Below are 16,646 nucleotides of genomic sequence, written 5' to 3'. Positions count from 1 at the left end.
GCAAAGTTTTATCATTTCTTTTTTGTCTTGATTTTTTTTATTTTTTTATGTCATCTTATTATTGGATCATTACTAATCACGTCATCAGATCCTCAGTACTGTTATGATGATCTCAGGCACAAAGTTGCAGCTTTAATTTTACAGAACAAAAACCAGCTCACTCAGATCATTATTTCAAGTTATTTTGATTTGTTTGGGCTCAAGGAGGCATTAGAGATGCTTTCGACCTCTGAAACATCTGTACAAAAACAATATCTGTCACAGACACACATTTCTGTTATATCAGTCAGGTCATGTTTGGTGTATATGTGGGATGTGTGTGTATGTGTGACGGGTGTGTCTGTGGTTGTGAGTGTCACTGAGTAAGAAAATAAATATGTTAATCTTGCAAGTCTCTCTGGACAAATGTCTTGTGGATTATAGTCATATTGTTTCTTAAAGCTGCAGTCCGTAAGTTTTGCCTCTTTGTCGCCATCTTTGTTTGAAACCTGCAATTGCAGTTATTTGCGGAATTATCATCTTTATGTGGGTTGTGCATCGGCACGGCTCCTCAGAGCGGATGAATCTAACGCACCGGTGTGGACACTTCGGAATCACAGATTATAGTCTTGGAAGTATGAATTTTCACCGGAAAATGTCATCTGCTTGGCTCGGATCACGCCAAACCATGCAAATTATTATACTTTGTTCTCAAATTGTTAATGTTTACAACATTGCCATTGCGCGACTGTGTATTTATTGTGTGTTAGTGTTACCTGTAGATTTCAATTTCTGTAGCCACTTTCACTCCAAAAATTTATTTTGGATCATTTTTAACCAAAAAAAGTTACGGACTGCAGCTTTAAGCATTTCAAACCTTTGATTGCTTAACCTACTAGTTGAACAACCAAAAGCACATTTTCATACCTGTCAACACTCCCCTTTTTCCCAGGAGTCTCCCATATTTCACACCCATCACCTGCCCCCCTCCCGTTTTGTTATTTCTCCCAGGAAACTCCTGTAATTTGTATTTCCCAAACCTCTTATATGAATAATCACATCAATATATTATTGCAAGGTTGTCCAGATGCCAGATCTTGTATGAAACACTTTCTACTCACACAATTGACATAAAAATACAAATTTCAACCCATTCATGAACTCAACCTGTTTCAATGCAAATTTCAATGCATGCTAGAATCAGCACAGTTAAAATGAACATTTTGCCTAGAGAAAACTTTTTATTTTCATTGCTTCCTTGTTTTCCTCCCTCTAAATTCTTCAAAGAAATGAATTCATTAATCTCTAAATTTATCTGACTCCTTGATCTATAAGCAACTACTTGAATGTTCATAAATCCTTGAAGAGACTAGCAGGATGGGAGAGAGAACTCGACTGGTTGGGTCATAGTCCTGATTGGAATACAATTTGGTTACATCTCTGCCTCACCTCCAAAAACCTCTCACACATTTTTATTCATTTCAAAACTGTTCACAAAATGTATTATACCCCATATAAGCAATACTTGTGGAAACTCTCGTCAAATCATATTTGCAGTCTGTGTAATATTACATTAATTCTAAGGTACTTTTTTGCATATGTTTTGGGATTGTTTGGTCATATCCCATTTCTGGAAACATGTAGTTAAAGTGCTAAAAAAACACACACAAAAAGTTGCAATTTAACATAAGACAAGGATCAATGTCATTTCAATGATGATTCTTCTTTTAAGTTTACATTAGTTCAGAGAACACTGTTAATGTCTGGCTTCACTGCTGCTAAAAAGACAATTGTCAGCAATGTTTAACACCTGACATGGACCATAAAAGATTCTGGCTGTTTTCTTTTCATAATATTGTTTGTTTAGAATGCAGCACTGCGAGGATTAATAGAATACATGCTAGAATACATGTTACCTACTGGAGTAAAATAATCCAAGCTTTAAAAGAATTATTTTAAATTAAAGATGAGTTAACCTATGTGATAATTTGCTGCCGTGGTTTATTTGTATGTTCCTTTTAATATTGCCCTGAAGTATTATTTATTGTACTTTTGCGTGTTTTTCTTTGAAGTATTTTTGCTAGCTTTGTAATTTGTTATTAATATTTCAATAAAAAAAATATAATCACAAAAAAAGATTTGTGGATAAGTGTGTTTCCAAATGAAAAAAAGCTTTGGATCTCTTTTTCTGTGTATGAAAGAAATGTTTGTGTTTTGATTCTTTTATAATTATTTTGCTATAAAAATAATATTTTTTTCTTCTCATAATGATGATGCAATATTTTTTATTTATATTTATGTTTTTCAGTTCCTTAAATCATGACACCAAAAAATAGTAGAGCAACAAACAAGCTTTATTCAGTAAAGTACAGTAATGCATCAGAATGTGTCTCATATTCGCTGGTCTTCGCTGTAGAATCTGAAGTGCAGAATCTGGACTCACTGAAACAGGAAGTAGAAGAGCAGAGGAGAGAAGAGCAGGAGGAAGCTTCCCTTATACACTCCATCTAATCAAGACGATAAAGAAATTAGTATTAATTAATACCACCACCACTACTACTACTACTATGCTTTTTGTTGATCAATTTCATCAGTTTTCTAAAAACAATAAACACTCTCCTAAAGCACTTGACTAATTCATAAGTTTCTCCTTTTCACACTTTTCTAGCTTTACATTATTTTTGACTACTAAAATTTGATATGCTCCTTATGAACAATCATTGTGTTTGAATTATTATAATAATCATTGTGGAAAAAGGCTAGATGAATACATATAAATCACATGGTCAAATAAAGGTGAATACCTGCTGCATTGCAGAGGTCAGTGTCACAGCAGTGGACAGACCCTGTCCCTCCACCTGGCAGCTGTGTGGACCCTGGTACACACTCAGATACACACCCTTTAGTTGTGAAGGACACCTTAGTGGAACCTGCAAAAAGGACAAACTTCCTATATAATAGGCTGAAGAAACAACTCCAGAAATCATGTTCCTCTTGCAATAGACAAATAATTGCAATTATGTGATGTGACTAACATATATACTTCTACTTCATATTATCACTTTCAGTAAACTACGACAGTAAATTTCCACATCACACTGAACTTACCATATGATATTTCCCCTGTAATGCTTGAACATTTAGAAGATCCAGCTGGACATGTTTCCTCTTTTGCGTCACAGTAACCATTTAAATCAGATGTGCAGACGTAACACTTGAGAGAATATCCTTAAAGACAGAGAGAGACATTCAGTGATCTCAGTGTACCAAATAATACATTCAATACTTGCTGTTTTTTGTACCTCCAGTGAGAAAAATGAAAAGAAGAACGACAGAGACTCGCAGATCCATCTTGTGTCAGGAACAGAATGAAATCACAACGATTCTGTTCTTTTTATGTCTGTTCAGAAAGGGGTGGGTTCAAAATTTTGGACTGGGACAAAATTTCAGGCTGGGAAATCTCAGTCATCCAGGCCATCCCATACACCCACAACAAATTTTGAAACCATGGACAACCCTATATTTTTTTTGTGTGGCCATCACCATCACATAAAAAGGTTTAAAATCTTAGGCTGGGGCTGTGCGAAATTAAAAATTCTCTCTTGAATTGCACCTTCACTTCCATTTTCATTCTTTTCATTTTCCTCTATGACTCTCACTTGTCTGTTTACTTTTTTCAGTAATTTTCTTGTACCTGTCACTTTTTCATCAACAACATTTTCTAATTTGCCTAAATGTCAAATGTATTATTACAATAATAACTTCATCATAAAAATATCTTTATAGAAAAATCCTAATACTGAACATGTTATTGCATTATCATGAGTCATGTTTTCCCCTTACGAAAATTGAATTTTATTACAAATACCATGGTGAAACTGATTAATAGTTAATTTGTTGGTAGTATTTTTTGTCAAAAGTTAATGTGCATGTCAAACATGGCAAGTGATACATTTTTATCAGATTATTATTATCAGATATTTGTGATTTGCATTAACAAAGCCAGGTTTATTTTTTTTTTATTTTTTTAGCATGATGGATTTAAGAAAAGATGTTCTAGTGATTCAACTTGCTTTAACATTATTTTAATCATATAAATTATTATAAATATTATTATAATATTGGTAACACTTTATTATAGGGAACATGTATTTACTATTAACTATGACTTTTCCCTCAATAAACTCGTAATTTACTGCTTATTAATAGTTAGTAAGGTACTTGTTAAGTTTAGGTATTGGGTAGGATTAAGAATGTAGAATAAGGTCATGCAGAATAAGGCATTAATATGTGCTTAATAATTACTAATAAACAGCCCATATTCTAGTAATATGCATGCTAATAAGCAACTAGTTAAAAGACCCTAAAATAAAGTGTTACCATAATATTTTATATAAAAAATAGCTTTTAAAAATATTAAAGTATAAATTATTTTCTTTGTATGTCACCAGTGATAGTTAACCTTATATAAAAGCAATCTACACAGATCAGAAAAACAGACACTTAAGAGGAAAAAGCTCTAACCACATGCAAGAAGTAGCAATAAATTGACTTGATTTAATTGAGAAACTTGTAGATTTCATAAAAGATGGGGAATTACAAAGTAGGAGTGAATCCTAGACCTGCTGATAACATTAAATTTGTTAGTTTTAGTTTAAACAAAAATATGGGTGTAGAGCACTCGCAGCGCCCACTTGTGGCCTTGAGTTGCACTTACATATTTATCACCTTTACCCTCTTTACCTGTAGAGGGAGCACAAACATAAAATATATATATACAGGTGCTGGTCATATTATTAGAATATCATCAAAAAGTTCATTTTTTTATTATAAATTATTTTTAAAAATGAAACTTTCATATATTCTAGATTCCCTACATGTAAAGTAAAACATTTCAAAAGTTTTTTAATTTTGATGATTAGAGCGTACAGCTCATGAAAGTCCAAAATCCAGTATTTCAAAATATTAGAATATTTCCTAAGATCAATCAAAAAATGGATTTGCAAAACAGAAAAGTTCAAGTTCTTTAAAGTATGTTCTTTTGTGCACTCAATACTTGATCGGCAGGACATATTACAGCAAATGACTTGCTCCTAGCACAAATTACAGCATCAGTGAAGTGTGGCATGGAAGTGATCAGCCTGTGGCACTGCTGAGGCACTATTGAGCCTTCAGATCATCTGTATATTGTTGGATCGACTGTTTCTCATCTTTCTCTTGAAAATATCCCATAGATTCAGGTCAGGCATATTGGCTGGCCAATAAAGCACAGTAATATCATGGTCAGCAAACCACTTGGAAGTGGTTTTTGCACTGTGGGCAGGTGCTAAAGTCCTGCTGGAAAAGGAAATCAGCATCTCCATAAAGCTTGTCAGCAGATGGAAGCATAAAGTGCTCCAAAATCTCCTGGAAGATGGCTGCATTGACTTTGCACTTGATAAAACACAATGGACCAACACCAGCAGACGTCACGGCCCCCCCAAATCATTATTGACTTCAGAAACTTCACACTAGACTTCAAGCAGCTTGGATTCTGTGCCTCTCCAGTCTTCCTTCAGACTCTGGGACCATGATTTCAACATGAAATGCAAAATTTACTTTTATCTGAAAAGAGGACTTTCGACCACTGTTCACTGTCCAGTTCTTTTTCTCCTTAGCCCAGGTAAGATGCTTCTGACATTGTCTCTGGTTCAGAAGTGGCTTGGTAGTCCTTTTCCTGAAGATGTCTGAGTGTGGTGACTCTTGATGCGCTGACTCCGGCTTCATTCTACTCATTGTGAAGCTCTCCCAAGTGTTTGAATTGGCTTTACTTGACAGTATTCTCAAGCTTGCGGTCATCCCTGTTGCTTGTGCACCTTTGCCTACCCAATTTCTTCCTTCCAGTCAACTTTGCATTTAATATGCTTTGATATACACTCTGTAAACAGCCACCCCATTCAGTAATTACCTTCTGTGACTTACTCTCTTTGTGGAGGGTGTCAATGATTGTCTCCTGGACCATTGCCAAGTCAGCAGTCTTCCCCATTAGTGTGGTTTCAAAGAACAAAAGATACCCGGAATTTATACTGTAGGGATGGTCATTTAATGAAACTCAAATGTAAATATTCTAATATTTTGAGATACTGGATTTTGGACTTTCATTAGCTGTACGCTCTAATCAACAAATTAAAAAAAAAAAACTTTTGAAATGTTTTACTTTACATGTAGGGAATCTAGAATATATGAAAGTTTCATTTTTTAAAATAATTTACAATAAAAAAATGAACTTTTTCACGATATTCTAATTATATGACCAGCACCTGTATATATGTGTGTATATATGTGTGTATATATATATATATATATATATATATATATCTTTATAATATATGTTTATGTAATTTTACAGTTTTTTAACAATCACTGGGAAGTATTTCTCAATATTAACCATGCAGTGGCATGATATCGTTTTGGTGCACATGCTGCTGGATTTTGTGGCATGGCAAGTGTTGTGTCAAAACTTTAGCATGGTAATTACCTGCATGTACTCTACATAAATATATTTCATGTATTTTTGCAGAACCAAGAGAAGACTGCCTTAGAGAGTTGTAGAAAGTCTTTTGTCAGAAGACCAAGAAACTGCTATAGTACTGTAATGAAATTAGGACAAAGGATGCTGAATTTATTATTTATTTTTGTACTGTATTGTAATTGACAATATCTGCACTCTTTGTTGTTGATTATATATATTTATTATGTTGTACTGTCAGACATTGAGCTGCAAAATCATTCCTGAATCCCAATAAGAGGTTTTTGTTACAGTGTTATGAATTGATCTCATTAGTGTACACTAGGCAGGAAAGTAATCTGTGTATTTGTAGGTTTTGTTTGTCATCTGAGGCCAAAGTTTGATTCTGAAAAAATAGAATGTTTTTACTAAAATATTTGATTTTGACGTGACCGTTTGAGGTTTGTACAAGTTGGTGTAGTTTTGAGATTATTGTGAGAAAATGGTGATTTTTTTTTTTTAAAGAATTGTGTGAGATTGAGGAAAAACTGTAATATCATTAGGCTACATTGTAAAAATAATCGTTTAGACACACGTCTTGTCAGAAAACATTATTTATATATATTTATATGTTTATTAACAGTTAATTATATATATTTATTATCATGGGGCCCTGGTCTCAACAAATGTATGAAAATTTCGAGCCTGGTCTCACTAGAATAACGTACCTGTGGGAACATTTCGCGAGTCGCAAAATACGTACCAATAAGTATATATCACTGCAGTTTCAATGTGAAATGTCCACTGAGTGGCGCTAAAAGCGTGTTAATTTTTTTTGCCGGAACAGATAAACGTGAATACTCACACAGTTACATCAGGTGTATGTAAATAAACAATTTTGTGTGAATTCTAAGGCCCCGTCCACACGGAGACGCGTTTCTGTGTATACGCACAAATTTTGTATCGGATAGGTGTTTCGTCCACACGGATCCGGCATTTTCGGAAGATGAAACCGCTATTTTTTTGAAACCGGGTCCCAGAGTGGATAAATCGTGTCGACCCTAGTCGTGTCGACCCTAGTCAGACGCCGCTAACAGCACAAAACAGCAACAACAACAATAATAGCGTACTACATGCTTGTGTTCGTGCTGCAGAAGCTACCGAGCCTAAAGCTTTATTAAAGTAAAGCTTTATTTCTAAGCTTTACTAAAGTTTGCATACAGCGCGCAAGGTTTATGAGCATGCTCCAAGTCTTATTCCTCGTTTTTAGTGTTGCAGAATTACAGCGCCACATACTGGTCTGGCATGTATACTACATCGTTTTGAGTCGTTTCAGTGGTTTCGTGTGTACGCAGACATTTCTTGAGATGAGGAAAAAAAAAGATCAGATAGGGTAAGCTCTGGACGTAGCCTAATAATATATGTTTTTAACAGGAAACTTTCTGTACCTGTTACACTCACCCCCCAGAATTTACACAAAATTCCCAGAGTATAACAAAAACACTGGTCACTAGAATTACATGGTCCACACTTTAAAAACAGTGAAGACACAGCATTGAAAGCTACCCAAACAAGAGGGATACAAACATGAAGGAAGTCGGACAAACTTCTACACATTTTCTAGTCATACCAAAGTGCCCATTACATATTGAAAAATCTCAGACCAGGTACTTAAATAAGGCAAGATTCAGAAGAAAAAAAAACATGGACGAAGCAAGTTTCAGAAACTGCATGTACCCACAGTCAAACTCTGATTCAGACATGAATAACTGAAGACCCCAAACCAAACAGGGTTTCAAGTTGAACCATAGATTTGTCTGCAAACTGGTTTGGTAACTCCCAAACCTGGTAGTGTAACGATCTCCTGTATTTAAATCAGCTATAGGATCTTCCCTAAAGGGTTCACTGGCAGAGACATGAGTTTGGGATGGATGGTTCTGTCTCAATCTCCGCGACATAGGAGGACTCATTTGCCATACATAAAATAAAAGTTATTATAGAACGTAATAAAGAATTAAGGAAAATAAGTGTGTTAAACTGCTGTAATAAAATATTTACATACCTGTATGTATTACACATCTTTCTCAGTTATTTCTGTGAGTGACTGGAAATTTGGTTTATTTTGGTTATTCAACTAGTAAAGTTTAAAAAGGTTGAAATGATTTGGAATAATATGACTATAATCCACAACTGCTAATCTAAAGACATTTAGATTTTATCCAGAGAGACTGCAAAATTGTCCATGTGATCTGACATGTTGCAGATTTACACATACACACAGTCACACACACAGTCACACACACACACAAAATACAGGATATCTTATATATTATATATATATTTTCATAGTATTTCATTTTCTCCAGAGGGAAATTTATTTTTTACGAAAACATATAAATTGTTTAGGACAGTCCTGTAACTATCAGAGGAAATTGATAGTCTGCGTTTGTTAAAGTCATCAGTTTGCATAATTTCAACTTATTTTTTTTAAGAATACGGATATGTTTATTTATTATAGCCTACTTATATTTATTATAATTACATTTTACTTTTTATTTATTGTTAATTATATTGTTGATTATTTCATCATCATACAGTGGCCTTATTCACTGATCTCTATTCCTTTCGTGTTATTATAGTGCTATAATACTGCATATAATCCTGTCCTGCTTTGGTATTTTGAAAGTTTGTCATTATGCAGAAATTATTCATATACCATGTAGACTGGTATATTATACCATGTAGACTCACACAAACATCAAGATTCATCGTATGAACCTCAACAATGGTGACAAAAGTTTTAGCTCATCAGATGAACTCTGAGCATCACAAAACAAGCTACTAAAGTCACAAAAAAGATTTTTGTTGATTGTCACCATTGTTAATGTTCATACGCTGATTCATGATGTTCTTTTAAGGTTTGGGGGACGTTATTTGGTGGACCTTCAGGGAACATTCAGGATGTTCTGGAAATGTCTAGGGGACTATTACTATAGGACATTCTGTTAACTTCCCAAATGTCCTCCTTGTAACGTTCTTGCATGACCATAAAATAACCAAAAAAGAATGTCCCCCTAAACTCATATCGGGAACATTATTAAATGACCAACAGAGGACTGTGTGGGAACGTTCTGTTAATGTCCCAAATGTCCTCTTTGTAACGTTCTTATGTGACCATAAAATAACCAAATTGGAACGTCTCCCTAAAGTCATATAAGAAACCTTGAACCGCAGCACTTTCATTACCAAAGGAGGACATTTTAGGACTGTCCTGAATGTTCTGTAAAGGTTCAGAATTTTAGGTAACATTGCACAAGGTCACGAGAACGTCGCCTTCTACGTGTGAAGTATTTTCTGATCTGATCTAATCTTATTCAGTAATATTTCATATGAAAATAACAATAAAGAACAGTGCAAAATAAGGGAACAAAAAGGAAATTATATATCAAGATAAACAAAAATAGAGGGGAAAATGATTCAACTTGCTTTAACATTATTTTAATCATATAAAAATATTATATTTTGTATTAAAAATACTGATATAAAATATTAAAGTATAAATGATTTTCTTTGTATGTCACAAGTGATATGATTTAACCTTTGTATAAAAGCAATCAACACAGAGATCAGAAAAAGACCAGAGTAAAAAGCTCTAACCACATGCAAGAAGCAGCAATATGTTGACTTGAGTTAATTGAGAAACTTGTAGATTTCGTAAAAGATGGGGAATTACAAAGCAGGAGTGAAGCCCAGACCTGTTGATCAAATTAAATTAGTTTAAACAAACAAAAATATGGGAGTAAAACACAAGGAGAAAAAGTCCATGCTGCAAAGACTGTCAAAGACTGTGTTCACCTGCACTCGCAGCGCCCTCTTCTGGCCTTGAGTTGCTCTTACATATTTATCACCTTCCCCTCTTCACCTGTAGAGGGAGCACAAACATCAAATAACACTTTATTTTGATGGACTTCAGACATTCCTCTAAGTAACTTTTCAACTACATGTCACCTTATTCTACTAACCCTAACAGTCTACTAATACTCTAATGAGAGTTAGTTGACATGTAGTTGCAAAGTTACTTATAGTGGACTATTGAAATAAAGTGTAACCAACATAAATCACAGTTTTTACAATTTTACTATTCAAATTTTTTTCATGTTCCATGTTTACATACAGTACAAAAATATTCATAGTTACATTACAAATGCTTAAAGGGATAGTTCACCAAAAAATGAAAATTCTGTCCTCGTTTACTCACCCTCAAGTTGTTCCAAACCTGTATACATTTCTTTGTTCAGCTGAACCCAAAAGAAACTATAAAACCTTAAATATAGGTTAAAGCCTCTACTTTTGCAACAACAGCAACTCAAAAGTATTGAAAAAATATTTTAAAAATATATATATTTAATCAACTGATAAGCATTTTAAAGCAACAGGTTACTGAAATATTGAGTCTCAGTCAGAGCCAGAGGCATAGTGACAAACAAATGGTTTTTTTTGTTGTTGTTGTTGTTTTTTTTTTTAAAAAAAAAGGATTCTTTGAATTGTTTGTGTAATTTTTTTTCCTCCAATATGAATGCAGAACACCACAGAGGAGTTGGCAGAAGGTCTGGACTCTATCGCAGCTTTCATTGGCCAAGGACTGCCCAAGAGGACGTTTGACTGACATGTAACGCAACAAATCACAGTTTTGTTTTGTTCCATGTCAGCTTTAGAAGCGTGAAAATGTAATGTTGATGTCCTTACAATAACAGACCGGCGTGAGTCGTTGTCACAGTTGTAAACATGATGGCGTTCTTCTTGTATGAGGGGGTTTGGCGTCACAGCATTTGTTTCCAGGCGGACCGTTAAAGAACGCAACACACACGTCTCCCGGACATCCTGTAGAATTCAACCAACCAGATAACGACTTTGAAACTCCTGAAGCGTTTCAAGATAAGTGTGCCATATGCATCAGACGTTCAGCCAACGGTCCGTGGGTGTGACGTCTGAGGCTGAGACTACAGAGCAGACAGAGAGAATATAATGTCTGGGAGAGGAATAGTTGAAGGAGAAGAGGAGTAGTTAGACCAGAACAAGGGAGAAGAAGAGGTCAGGGAGATGAGTAAAGGCCCGTTCACACCATGAACGTTAACTATAAATATAACTATAATGATAATTATATTTGCGTGTCCACACCAACGAATGATAATGGTCTGTTTATTTTAAGCTCACGTCAGGGTTGCCAGATTTTCACAACAAAACCCGCCCAATTGCTCCTCAAAACCAGCCCAAAACTAGCCCAATCGCATTTCAGGGGGTCCCACGGTAAAAATCGCGTTCCGGGGGGGTAAAATTCGCGTTTTTGGAGGGGCTCCCCTGGTAAAATTCTCATTCCAGGGGCTAAATATCACGTTATTTTGGGTCATTTCAACCCGTGGACATGAAAAACCACCCGCGGCAACAGTGTAAAAGCAGCCCAGTTCAGCTGGAAAACCACGGACTTGGCAACACTGGCTCACGTGCTGATCCTGTTGGATTTACACAGCTTTAACCAGCAGATGTCCTCAGCATGCTATATTTCGAGAGAATAGCTAGTGTAATCAATCTAATCTAACAGTGAATTTAGCTGACAAAGTCAATATAGTGAAATAAAATCAACCCCTAGTCTTTTTCATTGCAACTTCAAAGGAAGCAAGACAATGCTGTCAAAACTAGCGCTGGATACCTAAAGTCATTTTATTTTACACTGTTTGCTAGCCTGGCATATATTAATACTTGTCACCATTTATTCCAAGGGTATGACCTACTGTCTTCCATATATCCATTTTCTTTAAAGTATCCTTGAAAAGGGGGTTTGACTTGTCAAACTGTGGTGGCTTTTTCTGGACCTTGACGATTAACTTCTCCACAATGTCATCTGCCATTTTAAATGTGCAAACCCCTAAATTTTAATGGATTCTGATTCTGATTGTTTTAGCTGTGGTGTGGACAGTGCAGTTTTTATATTTAAGAGCAATTTTTAAAACTATATCTCATTATCTTTATAGTTATCGAGTTCTTGGTGTGAACGGTTTGGACCTGAACCATTTTTTTTCTTACTTGTTCAGACTTTTTAATGACTGGCCTGTATATAGGACAGCTGAGATCCCACAGTGTGACATGAGGATCATGTCGTACAGTTTGACAAGCAACAATCGTAAAGGACTATTATAAATCGCACAGTGTGCACCCAGCTTAAATCAATGATAAGATGTGCTGTCCCAATCACCCAAATGTTACCAAAAAAAGGTGTTTTGACTCAGTTTACATATGTCACACATCCCTTTATTATAATATAAACTTGTTTCATGTTCAAATAAATAAATTTTTTTAAGTATTATAGAAATGTATCATGTGTTGGGCTGATGTTTTTAATTTATGGCAAGAAAATAAGATGTAAATTCAAAAACTGTCCCAATCACCCTTTATTAATTCCTTTATAAATTAAGCATTTATTAATCTTGTTAATGTTAATTTCAACATTTACTTATACATTATTAAATTAAAAAGTTTTATCTGTTTATATTTGATGGACCAGCATGAATTAACATTGAACAGTTGTATTTTAAGTGTTAACCACTAATAATACAAAAAAAAAAAAAAAAATGTTATAAAAGAAAAAAAGACTAATAATACTGTAAAAAGGTGTTGCTCATTAATTACCTAGTTCTGGCACGAAACTCTAGATGGCGCAGGCTGATAGGTCTTTTACTCATTTGGTAGCGATCACATAGTCATCTAAATAGCGCAGCTGATTGGTTGCTGTTGCATCAGCGGCCAATGAGCTTCGGCTCCACACAGCTGTGGGGGTTATTTCATGTATGTTACGTGCAGCAGCAGCATGCTCACAGCAATGTCTGTGAATGTATTGGCAGTAAGTCTCGGTACTTGCTCTGCAGCAGCGAAGCAGATCTCTCCTGCCAAGACCAAATACATTTACATTCCCAATCTCTATTGCCATACCAATCTCTCCGTGAGTTGTCATGACAGAATATTAGTTAATGCATTAACTAATGTTAACTAATGGGACCTTAATAAAGTGTTAAAATTTCTTTAGATTTTTTTTTTTTTTTGTCTTGAATTTTTTTTTTTTTTCTCAATCATTACTCCACAGTCAAATCCCCAGAGTTAAATCAACTCTGCTCAGAGTACATTTGGTCCCTCTCTGAATAGTGTTAAAATAACACTGAAGCAGAGTTAAAGTTAATGGGATAATTAAGCTATTAATTAAGTGATGATTAAACATTAATGATGAACACCTGCTGTTAACAAGCAGAATCACTGAAGAAAAGAGAAACACAAGAACTACAGCTGACTTCAGTCACAGCCTTAGATAAAAACTGAAGAAACTGAAGATAAAATTGTTAAATCTCTGTAGATCTGATTAAACAACTCCACAAACAGCATTACCAGCTTCACATATTACCAACCAGATTGACTTTATTTTCTCATATCTACAGAATTGAGAATTAACAGAGGTTTATTGGTCAAGAAAAGAAAAGAAAAGAAAAGAAAAGAAAAAAGAAAAGAAAAGAAAAGAAAAGAAAAGAAAAAAGACGCCACCATCAATGATTGCTTAATGATTTCATTAACTTTAACTCTGCTTCAGTGTTATTTTAACACTATTCAAAGAGGGACCAAATGTTCTCTGAGCAGAGTTGATTTAACTCTGGGGATTTTGCTGTGTCATCAGATCCTCAGTAAATACTGCAGGTGTTATGATGACCTCAGGCACAAATTAGCAATTTTAATTTTACTGAGCAAAAAACAGACTCAGATCATTTCAAGTTATTTTGATTCGATTGGGCTCAAGGGAGACAATAAAGACACTGTTGTCACGACTCACAAGCACACTTGTTTCTGACACATATATTTCTGATATATCTGTCAGGTTATGTTTGGTCTGTATGTAAGATGTGTGTTTGTGGTTGTGTGAGTGTCACTGAGTAAGAAAGTGATCTTGTAAGTCTCTCAAATGTCTAGCTTAAAGACTTGAGCCCAAAGTATACTTAACTTTTTACGCATACACAAGGGTTAGCGTACAGTGCGCGTGATGCAAATTTCTTCATCAGAAAAGTACGTGCACAGCCGGGTTTTTGTAGGTCACACATGCACATTTAATTTTTTTTGCAGTAATTTATTCACAAGGTGGCAACCGTGTCCTGGGGGCGTCGATTCACAGACTGGAACGCATGCAAGCTACAGCGACAATGGAGGCCTACACAAATGAGAGACTGTGCGAAAGTACCCTCATCTGTACAACTCTAGCATGAAAGAAAACGTTTACTGTTGTAACTCGTGGCGAGAGATCGCTCAAAACTGCGCATGAATCAAACGCCTGTGTACGCATACAAGTTGAATGAAGTATATTTTGCAAGGCTGTGTGTTCGACTGTGCGCGTACACTAGCATACGCATAAAAAAAAGTATACCAAGGGCTTTAAATGTCACTGTGAACAGTTGTGGATTATAGTTGTCACGGACAGATGATGATGATGATGATGTGTTCAGAATCATGAGCAGCATGAAGTTTAACAAAAACAAAAGAGCATAATCCAAACGTGACGACAGTCCTAACATGAGAAGAGAAATGTAACAGCATGTATCTTAACACCAGACCAGTAACTGAGGAAACGGAAGGTCTTATTAAATACACAAGATAATAAACTACTAAACAGGTGTGCTGTAATCAATAAAACCATGGCAACCAGGGGGAACAATAGGAAGTTTAGTCACCTTCATTTATAAAGCGCTTTTTACAATACAGATTGTTTCAAAGCAGCTTTACAGTGATAATAGGAAATTACTGAAACAGAGATTGTTTTGACTGTACAGCAGCTCTAGAAAAAAAGTTATTGTCCAGCTAAAGTAAGTTTTTGATTGATTCATTTCCATTATAAAAATTAGTTATTATACAAACTCAGGAAACAAGAAACAAAGAGAAAGAAAAATAAAAGACCTTGAAAACAAAACATGACAATAGTAATTTAGCTTCCAAGCATTTAAAAAATTTGATTGGTTAACCTGCTACTTGAACAACCACAATCACATTTTCATGATTTATGGATAAGTGGGTTTATATACAATCTTATACATTCTCAAAGTATCTCATTTTCTGTGTATGAAAGAATATGTTTTTGCGCTGGTCTTCGCTGTAGAATCTGAAGTGCAGAATCTGGACTCACTGAAACAGGAAGTAGAAGAGCAGAGGAGAGAAGAGCAGGAGGAAGCTTCCCTTATACACTCCATCTAATCAAGACGATAAAGAAATAAGTATTAATTAATGATTCTACTACTAGTAGTAACAGTAGTCATTAAAAAGTACATGTTCATTGCCAATCAATTTCATCAGTTTTCAAAAAAAAAAAAAACATGCAGTGTTGGGGGAGCCAAATAAATATTATATACCTGCTGCATTGCAAAGGTCAGTGTTACAGCAATGGAGAGACACTTTCAGTCCCTCTGGTGTCTGTGCAGTCGCACGTTGACATTCCTTTGCACACCCTTTAGTTGTGAAGGACACCTTAGTGGAATCTGCAAAAAGGACAAACTTCCTATAAAATACGCTAAAGAAACAATTCCAGAAAGACAAGACTTGCAGTAGACAAATAATTGCAATTACACAGCAAAATCCCCAGAGTTAAATCAACTCTGCTCAGAGTACATATGGTCCCAATAGCATTTGGTTTTATGACTGTAAATTATTCCCTTCAAATGTTTAATTTATGTCATATTTCTGTATGAGCCCATATACAGTAGTGAAAAATAGCATTTTTTACATATTTGACTGTTTATTTTAGTAAATATCATAAATATAAAAGGTGTGCATCATAGCCGACACCTAGATGAACATTTTACAGTTGGTTTTATGACTGTAAATTGTTCTCTTCAAATGCTATTTAAGTTAGAAACGTGCATACCAATGTCGGATGTAATTTTAGAGACGGTCCCTAAATTTGCAAATATCGAACGTCCAACGCCAAACCAACTTTATGCCAGTCGACAACTCAGTACAAAAGTACGCATGACTTTCTACTGCAAGCACCAAAGGGAAAATGCTTTGCACACACACACACACACTTGTACATCGACTTAAAGTACATCCACAATTAATGCGTCATAACTGAATCAAACATAAATGTATAACATCTATTTCCATC

At 35.0% G+C, this 16,646-nt stretch overlaps 2 protein-coding genes and 1 long non-coding RNA gene across 5 annotated transcripts in view; all 3 read right to left on the bottom strand.

The window, feature by feature from the left end:
• LOC127503778 (long neurotoxin homolog TA-bm16-like) overlaps window positions 1-3,354 on the bottom strand; it is an 85,061-nt gene extending 81,707 nt beyond the window's left edge. Inside the window, exon 1 of one of the 2 annotated variants that reach the window (XM_051877905.1) lies at window positions 3,282-3,354. In XM_051877905.1, the coding sequence (XP_051733865.1) occupies window positions 3,282-3,330 (49 nt within the window). In that variant the 5' untranslated portion in view covers window positions 3,331-3,354. The remainder of the gene's footprint in view (window positions 1-3,281) is intronic. The other variant, XM_051877906.1, reaches the window with a different exon arrangement.
• Window positions 2,313-3,222, bottom strand: LOC127503784 (uncharacterized). Its single transcript, XR_007927202.1, has 3 exons — window positions 3,088-3,222; window positions 2,784-2,909; window positions 2,313-2,486 (listed from the first exon to the last, which is right to left on the bottom strand). It is a non-coding gene; the product is annotated as an uncharacterized LOC127503784 (long non-coding RNA).
• An 11,840-nt stretch (window positions 3,355-15,194) lies between the features above and the next one.
• LOC127503775 (cytotoxin 7-like) overlaps window positions 15,195-16,646 on the bottom strand; it is a 31,275-nt gene continuing 29,823 nt past the window's right edge. For both annotated transcript variants that reach the window (XM_051877899.1, XM_051877898.1), the window contains exons 3-4: window positions 15,895-16,020; window positions 15,195-15,735 (exon numbers count right to left, since the gene is read on the bottom strand). In XM_051877899.1, the coding sequence (XP_051733859.1) occupies window positions 15,668-15,735; window positions 15,895-16,020 (194 nt within the window). In that variant the 3' untranslated portion in view covers window positions 15,195-15,667. The remainder of the gene's footprint in view (window positions 15,736-15,894; window positions 16,021-16,646) is intronic.

Source organism: Ctenopharyngodon idella, chromosome 21 (assembly GCF_019924925.1).
Source record: "Ctenopharyngodon idella isolate HZGC_01 chromosome 21, HZGC01, whole genome shotgun sequence".
Taxonomy (NCBI): Eukaryota; Metazoa; Chordata; class Actinopteri; order Cypriniformes; family Xenocyprididae; genus Ctenopharyngodon; species Ctenopharyngodon idella.
Note: the sequence above shows the minus strand (reverse complement) of the source record. Positions and strands in the feature narration are given on the sequence as shown.